The following is a 16,279-nucleotide window of genomic DNA, read 5'->3' on the forward strand; positions in this document are numbered from 1 at the left end:
CCTACATTGGCTCCCAGTACGTTTCCAAGCACAATTCAAAGTGTTGGTGCTGACCTTGAAAGCCCTAAATGGCCTCGGCCCAGTATACCTGGAGGAGCGTGTCCACCCCTATCGTTCACTGAGGTCCAGCTCCAAGGGCCTTCTGGTGGTTCCCTCACTTGCAGAAGGGAAGTTACCAGGAACCAGGCAGAGGGCCTTCTCGGTGGTGGCACCCGCTCTCCCATCCGATGTCAAGGAAATAAACCACTACCTGACTTTTAGAAGACATCTGAAGGCAGCCCTGTTTAGTGAAGTTTTTAATGTTTGATGTTTTGTCGTGTTTTTAATATTCTGCTGGGAGCTGCCCAGAGTGGCTGGGGAAACCCAGCCAGTTGGGCGGAGTATAAGTAATAAATTATTATTATATTATTATTTGCTGCCCCCTTATTTGGAGGACAGACATGTTTGCCCTGGGGGGATCCAGCAGCCGCCAAAAGGAAGGAGCCACTCTGCTCATTAGGTGAGACGTTCAACCAAGTCTTTGCAGGTTGAGTTTTTGCTACGAGAGAGAGAGAGTCAACTCCGACTTTGAGCTGCGTGATTACTGACCGGCACGCTCTCATGATACCAAGCCATGATGAGCATAGCCTGGCCCCCACACTTATAGGTTCTCAAAGCAGCCCCCCCTCACCGTCGCCCCAAACTCACCTGTGGCACTGGCATAAACCACCCTTGCGAGAGGCAGCTTGTTCTGCAGGTCCAATACTGCTTTGCCCATCTTGGTGGAGCTGGCATTTTTGGCTTTGTGGCATTCGTCAAACACAATCTGGAAGCGGGCACCCGTTAAGGAAAGAAGGGGGAATGCAAGTAGCTAGTCAAATTACGTAGCTGGACCGCCAGATTAAACTACTTGACGGTGCAGAGGTGGCCAGATTGACTGGGGAAATCGGGAGGAGCAAAACTTCAACAGAGAATGGGATAAATATTGATTGTACCTAACCAGACACTGGAGAGACCAGTCAGGAGTAAGCATGGACCAATGGTACCAAATAGCATGGGAAACAGCCCTACTAGAAAAATTAACCAATAAACTGAAACTGACACGGGGACAAACAGAAGAAGATGCCTTCACCCCGGTATGGCTCCCCTTTATCACATACACAGCCCAACAAGACAAGGACAATAATCCACCAGGTTGGAGCCTTGGGGACATTTGGTTTTGAAAGGAGTAAGAAACAAGATTTGGGCCCCACCTTTAAGTATGGAGGACTGGTTGGAAGAAATATGGATTCTGAAGGGCCAGAGCGTTTCCGAGATTTGGTGTTTAATTTTAAGGACTATCAGAAAAACCAGCAGAGAGGAATTGAGAGAGAATTAAGAGCCTCGGATGTGAGGTCTCCAGGCTAATACTAGATTAAGACTGGTGGATATTTGTGGGGGACTGAAACCGGGAAAGGGGGCTGTGGGGCTTGGGAATCCAAAGGGTACATAATTATAATGTGTTTTTACTTTCATTTTGTTTTGGTAAAGTGTATGAAATTTGGGAAATTCGTGGAAGGGAACCTGGGTCGACTTTAGAAAGAATGTTTGAGGTACAGGTGTTGATGTTGAAGTTTGGATAAGGTAAAATTGGTTTGTTTTAAAACGGACTAAATTAAAGGAAAATAAGGTTAGTAAAAATAAATTGAGGAAATGAATGAAAGAGAAAAAGTAAAATAATAATATGTTAAATTAAGCATAGAAATAGGTTAAAAATTATGGATAAGGATTTGCTGAATCAACAATTTGAATTGGAATACAAGAAAGGGGGGTATGAGGAGGTCAGGGAAATATGTTATTGAAAAATAGATTTTGTGAACTTTATGTGTTTTTAATTTTTTCTGCTTTTTGTTTTTCTTTTTTTCCTCTTTGACTTTATGTTTTTTGTATTGTATTAAATTCGAAAATCTTAATAAATATATTTAAAAAAAAAAGACAAGGACAATAATCCACCAACAGCATACAAATCAATATGGCTAACCTGATCCAAAACACCCACCCACCCCACTCAAACACGAAAACAAAGACCACCACAGCCAACCACAAGTGAACAGCCACACCCGAGGCCAACCCCAACCTCTCTCACCACCAAAGGAACACAAGTGAACAGCACAAGCAACGCTGACACCAAACTCTACATACATTAAGCAAAACAGAAACATTGCCACCCCCCCGCCCCTTATTTTCCCCCAATGTCTCAACAAATGAAACTGATTTGTACAAAGGTCACATGGGAAAAATACGAGAGATATTACACATACTTCTGTAAAAGGAGAAAACCTTTAATAAAAATTTTTTAAAAATTAAAAAAAAATTGATTGTACCGTATTGGCCTGAATATAAGTCTCACTCCCCCCCCCCCAAAAAAAAATCAGACCGTGAAAAGTTAAAGTGTGGCTTATATTTGCGACCTTACAGTATGCACCCAGGAGCGCCAGGATCACAGGAAAGCAGTGCCCGCCCCACACATAGTCCCCAATCCTCTTCCCCAAGGCCGGGAAGGGAGAGAGCGGGGAAGGGGAAAGCCCCCCCCCCCCAAAGTATACAGCCAGAAGCAGCGAGGAATGGAGTGGCTTATATTCAGCTATTTTTACTTTTTTTTCTCTCTCCCCCCCTCCAATTTTAAAGGTGCGGCTTATATTCAGGCCAATACGGTATCTGAAAGAACGCTGTAAACACTTAAACTCATTGGCATGCTCTGAATAACTCTTGCCACGTTACAAAGGCCTTGGAAACATTGGAGGACTATAATCCGGATGAACCATAATATGCAGTTGATTAAGATGCTTAAAGGACCCACAGAGGGGGTGGGAGGGAAGCCCTCTAAGATTTGGAAGAATCTTGTTCTATTTCAAAATTTAATTGTGTGTGATTCTGTAAAACCAATAAAAAATTATTTTAAAAAATAACGATTACCGCATTTTTCGCTCGATAAGACGCACGTTTCCCCTCCTAAAAAGTAAGGGGGAATGTGTGTGCGTCTTATGGAGCGAATGCAGGATGCACAGCTATCCCAGAGGCGCTTTGCTGGAGAGGCACTGAGCAGAGAGGGAGAGAATCCCCCCCCCATTCTCCTCTTCTAAAACTAGGTGCGTCTTATGGTCGGGGGCGTTTTATAGAGCGGAAAGTACAGTACATAGCGGCAGATATTTGAAGCGCCCCCGCCCGCCCACCTGCAGGGAAATATGCAAAGGAAGGCTCTTTGGAGCAAAAAAGAGAGGCCTGGAGCGTTGCACCATCAGAAAGACGTGCGTGCACAAAGAACACGCGCAGAGCTCGGTTCATTTCTCTTAGGATACAACACCATCGAAATCTTCCTTGCACCAATCCAGAATCTGCTTCAAGCGGGTCCTGTGCTGGCCACCGGCTTGGCTTTCGCCGATGAGGGCCGAGTAAGTGGCAAATAAGACTCCTTCCGAGGTAGCTGTGTCGCCGTATTTAATCTACAGTCAGGAGGGGGGAAAGAGCATATAAGCTACAGGACAAGGATAACTGTGACTTTAAGGATGAATTGGAACCCTTTGCAAAGTATCTGAAGACGCAACAAAGCGAACCGGACTCCTTGGCAGGTTTTGAATAAACATTCACAAACCTTTTATTGATAATAATCAGCTAAATAGTTTGAGGATCTAGTCCACGACAGGGTGAGCTCCCGTCGCTCTCCTGCCCACCTAGCAGTTCGAAAGCACGTCAAAGTGCAAGTAGATAAATAGGTGCCGCTCCGGCGGGAAGGTAAACGGCGTTTCCGTGCGCTGCTCTGGTTCGCCAGAAGCGGCTTCGTCCTGCTGGCCACATGACCCGGAAGCTGTACGCCGGCTCCCTCAGCCAATAAAGCGAGATGAGCGCCGCAACCCCAGAGTCGGCCACGACTGGACCTAATGGTCAGGGGTCCCTTTACCTTTACCTTTACAACTTTGTAACATGCAGAAAACAGCATTCTTAGAGAAACCAAAGGCTGGAACTGAGGGAAGTCAGGGGGTGGGTGGGTTTTGTGTGGGAGGGGGGGAAGGAGGAAAAATGGGGGGGGGGGAACAAGGATGATATGTTTTTGGATAATATGTCTTGTTATAATTCTGAATAAAAAAGAAGGGAAGAAGAGAGAGGAAATTAAGCAGCCGGATTCAGGGGTGTGTGTGTGGAACTGACAGGATCTCTGGCTTGGCAGCATTTCGGCAAGAGAGGGTGGAAAAATAAAAATGGAGCTCCCTTCTCCGACTGGATTGAAGACTTATACAAGCTCGCAACATTATGAACAACTTGCATATCATCGCATCTATGAAGGTATGCAACTGTTGGGAGATGAAACAGGGAGAATGCTTCTGCAAACACTTGAACTCTTTGGCAGGTTTCAAATTAACTCTTGCAATGATACATAGATTTTAGACACAGGGGAGGATTGCCAATTAAGAAGGTAAAGGTTTTTATATATGTTGGAAGCTGCCCAGAGTGGCTGGAGCAAGCCAGTCAGATGGGTAGGGTAAAGGTAAAGGGACCCCTGACCATTAGGTCCAGTCGTGGCCGACTCTGGGGTTGCGGCGCTCATCTCGCTTTATTGGCGGAGGGAGCTGGCGTACAGCTTCCGGGTCATGTGGCCAGCAGGACGAAGCCGCTTCTGGCGAACCAGAGCAGCGCACGGAAACGCCGTTTACCTTCCTGCCAGAGTGGTACCTATTTATCTACTTACACTTTGAGGTGCTTTCGAACTGCTAGGTTGGCAGGAGCAGGGACCAAGCAACGGGAGCTCACCCCGTCATTGCGGGGATTCGAACCGCCGACCTTCTGATCGGCAAGTCCTAGGCTCTGTGGTTTAACCCACAGCGCCACCCGCGTCCCGTATTGCAAATTAGATGGACTTATAATATACAGTTGGAAATTAGATGGATTTATAATATGCAGTTGGAAAAGTTACCTAAAGAACCCACAGGGGGGAGGAGGAAAGTCTTGAGATTCGGAAGGACCTTGTGTGACTTTTATTACTTGTGATGCTGAGCGTCAAGGAATTTGTAAAATCTAATAAATACTATTTAGAGGGAGAGAGAGAGATGGTTCTGTACCTTGTTTAAAGCATGCACAGGAATGTCAGGGGCGTCGATATCCTTCAGGTCCCTCTCAGCATCGTACTTGAGATCGTTTGAAGCGCTGAACCTGACAAATGAGAGCGGGGAGCGTAAAGATCTGGGAGGACCTGCGGATCAGCGCAGAAGCGGTACTAAGGTAAAAAGCCCCTTCGATTTCGTCTCTGGCCCTGCTCACTGCTGGAATGCGGCCCCCGAGAGGCTGCCCAGAAGAAAGCACAGCCCTTCCTTCCTTTTTATCCGTACAACAACCCTGCGAAGCAGGCTAGGCTGAGAGACAGGGATGATCCTGCCTCCTCCAGGTCTCCCAGCGAGCGTCATGGCCGAGTGGGCGATTTGAACCCTGGTCTCTCCCGGGGGGTAGTTGGCACTCTGAACACTTCAATACACTGACCATTTCCCCTCTGTAATATACATTTGTGTGCCTTGTTTTCACAGAGAGCGAGCCTCTATGGTGTAATAGTGTTAAATACATTTCCAAGCACAATTCAAAGTGTTGGGGCTGACCTTGAAAGCCCTAAACAGCCCAGTAGACCTGAAGGAGCGTCTCCATCCCCATCGTTCAGCCTGGACACTGAGGTCCAGCTCCAAGGGCCTTCTGGCGGTTCCCTCCCTGCGAGAAGTGAGGTTACAGGGAACCAGGCAGAGGGCCTTCTTGGTGGTGGCGCCCGCCCTGTGGAAGACCCTCCCAGCAGATGTCAAGGCAATAAACAACTGTTTTACTTTTAAAAGACAACTGAAGGCAGCCCTGTTCAGGGAAGTTTTTAATGTTTTATTGTGTTTTTAATATTCAGTTGGGAGCCACCCAGAGAAGCTGGGGAAACCCAGCCAGATGGGCATGGTATAAATAATAAACTATTACTATTATTATTATGAAGACGATGACCTGGGGAGACCAGGGTTCGAATCCCTCCCTTGCAAGGTTGCTGTAAGGATGAAATGTGGAGGAGCAGAATCACATACACCACCTTGAGCTACTTGGAACAAAAAAAGGTGGTACAGAAATACAATAAGTAAACTACCCTCTGCTTAATACAATTCAAGCCTTGGTGAGCCTTGTTGGGAGGGATAATAAGGTGATGAGAAAAGGGACTGTTCCATCTCTTGACATATTAAGATACCGCCATCTGTTCTCCCTCCCCCCCCCAAAAAAAAACCCCCACCAAAATGGCTGCTCAGAAGATAAGCACCACAATGCAATTCCTGCAGGTGCGACGGCCTCATCGAGCCTCCAGCGCTCCGAGAGGGACCCCGGTCGAATGCCTGAGCCTTCGATGCACGCCTTGCGCACTCACCACAGGGACTTTTTCCTCCCCTTCAGGTAGTTTTCGAAGATGATCCCTGCGACCGTCCGGCCTTTCCCGACGCCGGCACCGTCCCCGATGAGGAAGCCGGCTCTCTGCCCGTTGGGAAGCAGGACTTCGTGTTGCTGCAAGTCCGGGAAAGAGAAAGCAGGTTGGGGGGGCAGGTTAGGAGGGGAGGACGTTCGTACCTATGGGACCGCCTCTCCCGGTATGCCCCACGGAGGACCTTAAGGTCCATAAACAGCAACACTCTAGAGGTCCCAGACCCTAAGGAAGCTTCAACCAGAGCCAGGGCCTTTTCAGCACTGGCCCCGGCCTGGTGGAATGCTCTGCCTCATGAGACCAGGGCCCTGCAGGATCTGATTTCTTTCCGCAGGGCCTGTAAGACAGAGTTGTTCTGCCTGGCCTTTGGCTTGGAGTCAATTTGATTCCCTCCCCCTCTTTCTTCTTTCTTTTTTCCTTTCTCCTCCTGTGATGAGGCTGTATTTTAATGTTTCAATGTTTTAACTGTTGTATTTTAATCTTGTTTTTAAGTTGTATTCATTCAACTTGTTTTCATTATTGCTTGTAAGCCGCCCTGAGCCCGGCCTTGGCTGGGGAGGGCGGGGTATAAATAAAATTTATTATTATTATTATTATTAGGGGTGGGGGCACAACCTTCCAGAAGTTGTGGAGCCAGAGGCAGTCCCTGGTTTCCCTGTCCCTGATTGAGGGAGCACCATTCTTTCTCGCACGAAAGAATGCGTCTCCTAAATTCCTCTAATTATATCTGTCACATAGAGGAGGGAGAAAGGTTGTTTTCTGCTGCTCCAGAGAAGCGGACACGGAGCAATGGATCCAAACTACAAGAAAGAAGATTCCACCTAAACATTAGGAAGAACTTCCTGACAGTAAGAGCTGTTTGACAGTGGAATTTGCTGCCAAGGAGTGTGGTGGAGTCTCCTCCTTTGGAGGTCTTTAAGCAGAGGCTGGACAACCATATGTCAGGAGTGCTCTGATGGTGTTTCCTGCTTGGCAGGGGGTTGGACTCGATGGCCCTTGTGGTCTCTTCCAACTCTATGATTCTATGATTCTATGATATCTGGGACTTAGATGCCTTCTCGCCACTGCAGATACCTCCAGACTCCATACTGACATCTGTTAGGGTCCCCTAAGACACCCGCAAACTGGGGTGCGGTGGAAACTCTGCCAGCCCAGGAGGCAGCGTAGATTTACCGTATTTTTCTCTCTATAAGACGCACCAGACCACAAGACGCACCTAGTTTTTGGAGGAGGAAAACAAGAAAAGAAATATTCTGAATCTCAGAAGCCAGAACAGCAAGAGGGATCGCTGCGCAGGGAAAGCAGCAATCCCTCTTGCTGTTCTGGCTTCTGGGATAGCTGCGCAGCCTGCATTGGCCCCATAAGACGCACACACATTTCCCCTTACTTTTTAGGAGGGGAAAAGTGAGCCTTATAGAGCAAAAAATACGGTAATTCATCACTTAACATAAATAAAATCCTTAGCCCATTAAGTATCTGCAAGCTAATGTTTCCCCGTCTCTGATCGGAGGAGAGGCATTCCTTGCTCCCAGGAGAGAATGCCTCTTCTAAATCCCTCTAATTATATCTGGGGGGGGGGGTGTGCAAGTTCCTGATTCTCCTGATCAAGAGAGAATGCCTCTTCTAAACAGAGGAATTATTCCTGCACGAAGCACAGAATACTGCTACTGTTCATTTATTTATATTTGTCGGTTGCTTCCTCTCGCAGAGTGGCCCATAGCATCAGTCATTAAAAACCAGCTATGGGCATTTTTAAAAATTGCGGCAGCTAGACTGGTGACTGGAAGCGGCTGCCGGGACCACATAACATCGGTCCTGAGAGATCTGCATTGGCTCCCAGGACGTTTCCGAGCACAATTCAAAGTGTTGGTGCTGACCTTGAAAGCCCTAAATGGCCTCGGTCCTGTATACCTGAAGGAGCGTCTCCACCCCCATCGTTCTACCTGGACACTGAGGTCCAGCGCCGAGGGCCTTCTGGCGGTTCCCTCACTGAGAGAAGTGAGATTGCAGGGAACCAGACAGAGGGCCTTCTCGGTGGTGGCACCCTCCCTGTGGAACGCCCTCCCTGCAGATGTGAAAGAAATAAGCAGCTATCCTATCTTTAAAAGACATCTGAAGGCAGCCCTGTTCGGGGAAGTTTTTAATATTTAACGCTGTACTGTTTTTAACAATTGATTGGGAGCCGCCCAGAGTGGCTGGGGAAACTCAGCCGGATGGGCGGGGTATAAATAATAATTTATTATTATTATTATTATTATTATTATAAAATCTAAACAGGCTAAAGCAGTGTCGGTCAGCACAGACAATCGTGAACGCAGCTTCCTACGTCGCTATTACAAACCTAACTGGAACTTCAAAAAGCTCTGGCATGGCTTCCTGCAAACCTGGCAGGCGTTAAGTAACCGCCTCCAACATACCTGGGAGGCCTAAATAATCGCTTCCCGCATACCTGGCAGGCGTAGGTAATCGCTTCCAGCTGTAGTGCAGAGAGTAATCCGTTGTCAGCGGTTGAGGCGGGGAGGGAGAGGATGTAGGTGACGTCCGGAGGGGGGACGCTGGAGAGGGTGCTCGTCTCCACCACTCGGTCGGGGTGCTGCTTCCCCAGCTTGGCTGGAAAGGTGAAAGGGGGGGGATTGTCAGCTGTTTTGACGTTTGTCACCCCTGCTGCCTGCTTCCTGCAGTGGCAGCACTGTGTTTTTGCAATTAATCGCGGCCTTCCCCACTTGCATAAGGGAGGGTGATTAATAATAATAATAATACAGTGGTACCTCGGGTTAAGTACTTAATTCGTTCCAGAGATCCGTTCTTAACCTGAAACTGTTCTTAACCTGAAGCACCACTTTAGCTAATGGGGCCTCCTGCTGCCGCTGTGCCGCCGGAGCACGATTTCTATTCTCAACCTGAAGCAAAGTTCTTAATCCGAGGTACTATTTCTGGGTTAGCGGAATCTGTAACCTGAAGCGTATGTAACCCAAGGTACCACTGTAATACCAAGGTAAAATGAGGTAAAGGACCCCTGGCAGTTAAGTCCAGTTGCAAACGACTCTGGGGTTGCGGTGCTCATCTCGCTTTACTGGCCGAGGGAGCTGGCCTTTGTCCGCAGAGAGATTTTCCAGGTCATGTGGCCAGCAGGACTAAGCTGCTTCTGGCGAACCAGAGCAGCGCACGGAAATGCTGTTTACCTTCCCGCTGGAGCGGTACCTATTTATCTACTTGCACTTTGACGTGCTTTCGAACTGCTAGGTTGGCAGGAGCAGGGACTGAGCAACGGGAGCTCACCCCATGGCGGGGATTTGAACCGCCAACCTTCTGATCAGCAAGCCCAAGGCTCAGTGGTTTAGACCACAGCGCCACCCGCGTCCCCGGGAACCAAGGTACCACTGTAATTAATAATAATAATAAACATGCTAGCTGTGCCACAACTCTGATATTACATGAGCTGCTTCTGGGAGCCTGTTTGGCTGGGATAAAGAAACCAAACCCTTTTAAAATACAATTTATCAAGGCAAGGGCCCCGCGCCCCTCTTACATTTGGAAGGGATATAGTCAGCATACGTCTCCGCGTGGCCCAGCTCCTCCGCTTCGTCGTCGTCCCCTTCTTCCTCCTCCTCTACCTGAGTTTGGGACTGGAACAGAAAGGGGGGGGGGACGGGAGAGTCACAAACATGTTCAGCAGGCACCTTCCAAGGAATGCAAGCCAGGAGGAGCGTTAAGAAGAGCCCATCTAACCCTGGCATCCTGCTCTCATGGCGATGGAAAACCCCGGTGAGCAGGATTCGAACCCAAGAATGACTCTCCCCCCTCCTGCAGTTTCCAGCAACTGGGATTCGAAAGCATCGCTGCCTGCGAATGTGCTTCCATTGCGGCTAGCAGTCACCAATTAACCTAGCGGTGCTTAGCTGAGTTTTTCTTAGTTGCCATTTTGTTCATCTTGTTAATACAGTGGTGCCTCGCAAGACGAAAATAATTCGTTCCGCGAGTTTTGTCGTCTTGCGATTTTTTTCGTCTTGCGGGAAAGTTTTGGAAAAGCTTCAAAAATCACCAAAGTCTTCAAAAACCCAAAAAAGGCTACCACACCGCGTTCTATGAGTTGCTCCTCGAAGTCAAGTCGCAACTGTATTAACGGTGTTAAGAAAAAGGAAACAAACTTGCAAGACGTTTCCGTCTTGCGAAGCAAGCCCATAGGGAAAATCGTCTTGCGAAGCAGCTCAAAAAACAAAAAACCCTTTCGTCTTGCGAGTTTTCCGTCTTGCGAGGCATTCGTCTTGCGAGGTACCACTGTACTGTTTCGCAGATTATAAATGCCGTATTGATCTGTCGATCTTGTAACATGGGGTTTTGCTGTACAGTGGTACCTCTGGTTAAGTACTTAATTTGTTCCGGAGGTCCGTTCTTAACCTGAAACTGTTCTTAACCTGAAGCACCACTTTAGCTAATGGGGCCTCCTGCTGCTGCCGCACTGCCGGAGCACGATTTCTGTTCTCATCCTGAAGCAAAGTTCTTAACCTGAAGCACTATTTCTGGGTTAGCAGAGTCTGTAACCTGAGGCATATGTAACCTGAAGCGTATGTAACTCGAGGTACTACTGTAATGTATTGCTCAGTTCCTGTTTCATTCGCAGTGTTTTATATATTGTAATTGTTTTATCGGCGACGTGAATTATATTATGTGATTCATTCTGTATTTCATAGAATCCTAGAACTGTATAGAGTTGGGAGGGAACGCAAGGGCCATCTAGTCCAACCCCCTGCAATGCAGGAATCTTTTGCCCAATGCTGGGCTCGAACTCACAACCCTGAGATCCAGTCTCACGCTCTACCAACTGAGCCATTCTGTTTTACTATGTTATCCTTATTCATTGTTTGTGAGCCGCTTTTGAGATTTCTTTGAATGAAAAGCAGCCTAGAAGCACGACAAACCAAATCAATCAATGGTTGTTAAAAGACAACTCTGAAATCAGAGACAAGCACCTGAGCTTGCTTTTTTTATTTTCCTCCCCTCCTCCTCTGAACCCAACTCCTTTTTCCATTTGTGCCGTGTCTTGTAAGGAGATGGTTTTGCTGTTGATCACCGCAGAGTGAAAATACGTTTAAAGCTCAGTAAAACCTCGCACTGTTTTTCTCGGCACATGCAAATAACGAAAGGCACCCATGCAAACTTCCAAGCAAGCCGGGTATAAGAGTGCCTATTAACCTCTCCCATTTTCAAGCCCATCATCAAAGTAATTTGGGGAATGGCCTGTTTCACCTGGGGTTCTTAGTATACATAAAAGGTAAAGGGACCCCTGACCATTAGGTCCAGTCGTGGCCGACTCTGGGGTTGCGGCGCTCATCTCGCTTTACTGGCCAAGGGAGCCGGCGTACAGCTTCTGGGTCATGTGGCCAGCATGACTAAGCCGCTTCTGGCGAACCAGAGCAGCGCACGGAAACGCCGTTTACCTTCCCGCCGGAGCGGTACCTATTTATCTACTTGCACTTTGACGTGCTTTCGAACTGCTAGGTTGGCAGGAGCAGGGACTGAGCAACGGGAGCTCACCCAGTTGCGGGGATTCGAACTGCCGACCTTCTGATCGGCAAACCCTAGGCTCTGTGGTTTAACCCACAGCGCCACCCTAGTCCCTATTTTGACAAAGTAATAATCATAAATAAATACGATTCCATTGTAACTATCCAACCTCCCACAATTTCAACACCTCTTGCGATGGTTTGACCCCTTTCCGTTTTAACAGTACAAATTCTACAAACACCTTCCACATCGCCTCCAAATCATTTACGCTGCCTTAACGCAGCCTTTCTCAACCTGTGGGTCCCCAGATGTTGTTGGACTACAACTCCCATCATCCCTAGCTAGCAAGGCCAGAGCTCAGGGATGATGGGAGTTGTAGTCCAACAACATCTGTGGACACACAGGTTGAGAACCGCTGGATTAACGCAAAGTTGAACGGATTGCTGCTCAAGGAAGTATTACCAAAGTTCACAGGACTGGGATTAATAAAAGCAGACTAATGGGAATGGTACAAATATATGGCTGTGAGCCAGTAAGGCAAGCCTGATGCGCTCAGCTGTGTGTAGGTACTGTTCTAAAATGTGGCATCAGAACAGAGTCTATTATGGCATTCATCGGTTCTGGAAAAAACAGTGGCTTGAAATGAGTCTCCAAGACCCTGCAGAAAACCGCCCCTCACCTGAACGGTGGAAAGAAGAGAGGTATCTTGAGGAGCCGCTGCGAGGTGACTGTCAATGCCCTGTAGCCCTTCTAAGCCTTCCAAATCTGGAGGCAATCGCTGAGGAAGAAAGACAGGAGAAGAATAAAAATATGAGGCTTGGGAAACTGTTTTCGCTGCTATTACAAGGGTGTCCCCGGACCTTAAATTGAGGCCCATGCAACAAAAAATAATATTTAGAATACACTGGACCCCATTACGTTGGTTTTAAAAATGGCTATATAAGGTACCTGACTGTTGGAGATGCAATAGGGATAGCGCTTCTCTTATTCGTTGTCCTAAATTGAAAGATTTTTGCTGTTGTTGTGGGAGATAAATGCAATAAATGATCTCTTCCGCTGACCTGCTTAAGGAAGCTGGAGGGGCCGGCCAAATGGAGATACCAGTCAGCATTCGTTCGTCTCAGGGGACAACAGAGGAGTGTGCCAAGGGCCTTCTGGTGGTTCCCTCGCTGTGAGAAGCCAAGTTACAGGGAACAAGGCAGAGGGCCTTCTTGGTAGTGGCACCCGCCCTGTGGAATGCCCTCCCACCAGATGTCAAAGAGAAAAACAACTATCCGACTTTTAAAAGACATCTGAAGGCAGCCCTGTTTAGGGAAGCTGTTAATGTTTAATATTTTGTTCGAAGCCGCCCAGAGTGACTGGGGAACCCCAGCCAGATGGGCGGAGTATAAATAAGTATTATTGTTGATGCTGATGTTGTTATTGTTATTATTGTTGTTGTTAGGTAAAGGGACCCCTGACCATTAGGTCCAGTCGTGGCTGACTCTGGGGTTGGGCGCTCATCTCGCTTTATTGGCCGAGGGAGCCGGCGTACAGCTTCCAGGTCATGTGGCCAGCAGGACTAAGCCGCTTCTGGCGAACCAGAGCAGTGCACGGAAATGCTGTTTACCTTCCCGCCAGAGCGGTACCTATTTATCTACTTGCACTTTGAGGTGCTTTCGAACTGCTAGATTGGCAGGAGCAGGGACCGGACAATGGGAGTTCATCCCATGAAGGGGATTCGAACTGCCGACCTTCTGATCGGCAAGCCCTAGGCTCTGTGGTTTAACCCACAGTGCCACCCGTTATTATTATTATTATTATAAAAGTTTTGTGATTGCCTCGACCTGACTTAGGATGAAGGGCGAGCAATAAAATAAGGATATCATGTAAAATAAATCCAGCTATAACCCGCACTTCACTAGTTCTCTTCCTTTCCCATTCCATTTCTTTCGATTATTATTTATTATTACTAATACAGTGGTACCTTGGTTCTCGAACTTAATCCGTTCTGGGAGTGCGTTCGACTCCCGAAACGGTTCGAAAACCAAGGCGCAGCTTCTGATTGGCTGCAGGATCTTCCTGCGCTCAATCGGAAGCTGTGTCGGACGTTCGGCTTCCGAAAAACGTTCGCCAATCGGAACACTCACTTTCAGGTTTGTGGCGTTTGGGAGAAGATTTGTACGGGAGCCAAGCCGTTCGACTACCAAGGTACCACTGTAATGATGACTGCTTATTCTTAAACTCCAATTCTTCCTTCCTCGTCGCCTTACCTTTGAAGGTGACCTGGAAACTACAACTAATCCAGAATGCGGCAGCTAGACTGGTGACTGGGAGCGGCCGCCGAGAGCATATAACACTGGTCCTGAAAGACCTACATTGGCTCCCAGTACGTTTCCAAGCACAATTCAAAGTGCTGGTGCTGACCTTGAAAGCCCTAAACGGCCTCGGTCCAGTATCCCTGAAGGAGCGTCTCCACCCACATCGTTCTACCCGGACACTGAGGTCCAGCGCCGAGGGCCTTCTGGCGGTTTCCTCACTGCGAGAAGCCAAGTGACAGGGAACCAGGCAGAGGGCCTTCTTGGTAGTGGCGCCCGCCCTGTAGAACGCCCTCCCACCAGTTGTCAAAGAGAACAACAACTACCAGACTTTTAGAAGACATCTGAAGGCAGCCCTGTTTAGGGAGGCTTTTAATAATAGATGTAGTACAGTATTTTAATATTTTTTTTGGAAGCCGCCCAGAGTGGCTGGGGAAGCCCAGCCAGGTGGGCGGGGTATAAATAATAAATAATAATAATAATAATTATTATTATTATTATTATTATTATTACTACTCCCAACATTTTTGGGCCAAGTAGTAAAGGTAAAGGTACCCCTGCCCGTACGGGCCAGTCTTGACAGACTATAGGGTTGTGCGCCCATCTCACTCTATAGGCCGGGAGCCAGCGCTGTCCGCAGACACTTCCGGGTCACGTGGCCAGCGTGACATCGCTGCTCTGGCGAGCCAGAGCCGCACATGGAAACGCCGTTTACCTTCCCGCTAGTAAGCGGTCCCTAGTAGTCAAGTAGCCAAGTAGTAATTGCGTCTTAAAGAGAGAGATTGTGCATCTATCTGGTTTCTAGTCCGCGATGATGTGACCGACCTAACTGTGCTCCTTCACCCTTGGTTTTGGGTAATCAATGTCAACCGGGGAATTTTCATCTCCCAAGCCCTCCCTAGACACACAAACACACCCATAACAACTACAAAGATTCCAGACCGAAGTGCCTTTTCCTTAGACTTTGCAGAAGCCAAATGGCTATAAAACGGCTTTGAGAAAAGAGAGGTTTGCGAGGCATTCCTGAAGCAGAAGTGAAATATGGGAAGATCAGGCAGGCACAAACACACTGCAATTATTTCCCTTTTTTAAAAAAGGGTGGCTTTCTTCCTTTCTCTCTCTCTCTTTTTAAAAAAGCCTCTTCCATTACTGGAAGCCTGAGTCACAATTACCAACAGGAAGCTGGAGAGAAAAGCGGGGGAAGTTTTGTGCGTTTCAAAGCCCAGCGGCGTCAAGCCCGCAGGTAGCTGCGGGTTTTGTTCCTATCAGCTGGGGCTGGTTAATTGGCCCACCCATCGGTGCCGCTCGTACGGGCAAGTCTGAAAGCGCCTGGTTTCACCAGACAGGGCAATGGTGGAAAGGAAGTTAGGAGCACCGCTGCCAATTATGGCAGGAGATTGTGTGAAGTTTACGGGAAGGCATTGCGACAGAGCGATGGGTGGGAAGGCCAGGGACGGACCTCTATTTGGTTCTGCTGCGGGGTGATGTCCCATATCGTCGGCACGCGGCTGAGGCTGTCGGCGGGGAGGAATTCCTGAGCGTCGGCGATGTCCGAGAGGGAGTCGGCCGGGGAGGAGAAGAGGGAGTTGCTGGAGAGATCGGTGGGGAACGTAGAGTCCTGGAGAGAGAGAGAGAGAGAATCATAGAATCATAGAGTTGGAAGAGACCACAAGGGCCATCGAGTCCAACCCCCTGCCAAGCAGGAAACACCATCAGAGCACTCCTGACATATGGTTGTCAAGCCTCTGCTTAAAGACCTCCAAAGGAGGAGACTCCACCACACTCCTTGGCAGCAAATTCCACTGTCAAACAGCTCTTACTGTCAGGAAGTTCTTCCTAATGTTTAGGTGGAATCTTCTTTCTTGTAGTTTGGATCCATTGCTCCGTGTCCGCTTCTCTGGAGCAGCAGAAAACAACCTTTCTCCCTCCTCTATGTGACATTCTTTTATATATTTGAACATGGCTATCATATCACCCCTTAGCCTCCTCTTCTCCAGGCTAAACATGCCCAGCTCCCTTAGCCGTTTCCAGGCCTTTG

At 48.1% G+C, this 16,279-nt stretch overlaps 1 protein-coding gene across 3 annotated transcripts in view; it reads right to left on the reverse strand.

Moving 5' to 3' along the window:
- Window positions 1–16,279, reverse strand: part of SBNO2 (strawberry notch homolog 2) — a 113,245-nt gene that overhangs the window by 35,387 nt on the left and 61,579 nt on the right. For all 3 annotated transcript variants that reach the window (XM_053372770.1, XM_053372769.1, XM_053372772.1), the window contains 8 exons: window positions 15,701–15,859; window positions 12,624–12,722; window positions 9,969–10,065; window positions 8,889–9,049; window positions 6,389–6,522; window positions 5,073–5,163; window positions 3,318–3,461; window positions 688–805 (listed from right to left, as the gene is read on the reverse strand). In XM_053372770.1, coding sequence (XP_053228745.1) covers window positions 688–805; window positions 3,318–3,461; window positions 5,073–5,163; window positions 6,389–6,522; window positions 8,889–9,049; window positions 9,969–10,065; window positions 12,624–12,722; window positions 15,701–15,859 — 1,003 coding nt within the window. The remainder of the gene's footprint in view (window positions 1–687; window positions 806–3,317; window positions 3,462–5,072; window positions 5,164–6,388; window positions 6,523–8,888; window positions 9,050–9,968; window positions 10,066–12,623; window positions 12,723–15,700; window positions 15,860–16,279) is intronic.

The sequence above is a fragment of the Podarcis raffonei genome, chromosome 18 (assembly GCF_027172205.1).
Source record: "Podarcis raffonei isolate rPodRaf1 chromosome 18, rPodRaf1.pri, whole genome shotgun sequence".
In the NCBI taxonomy this organism is placed as follows: domain Eukaryota; kingdom Metazoa; phylum Chordata; class Lepidosauria; order Squamata; family Lacertidae; genus Podarcis; species Podarcis raffonei.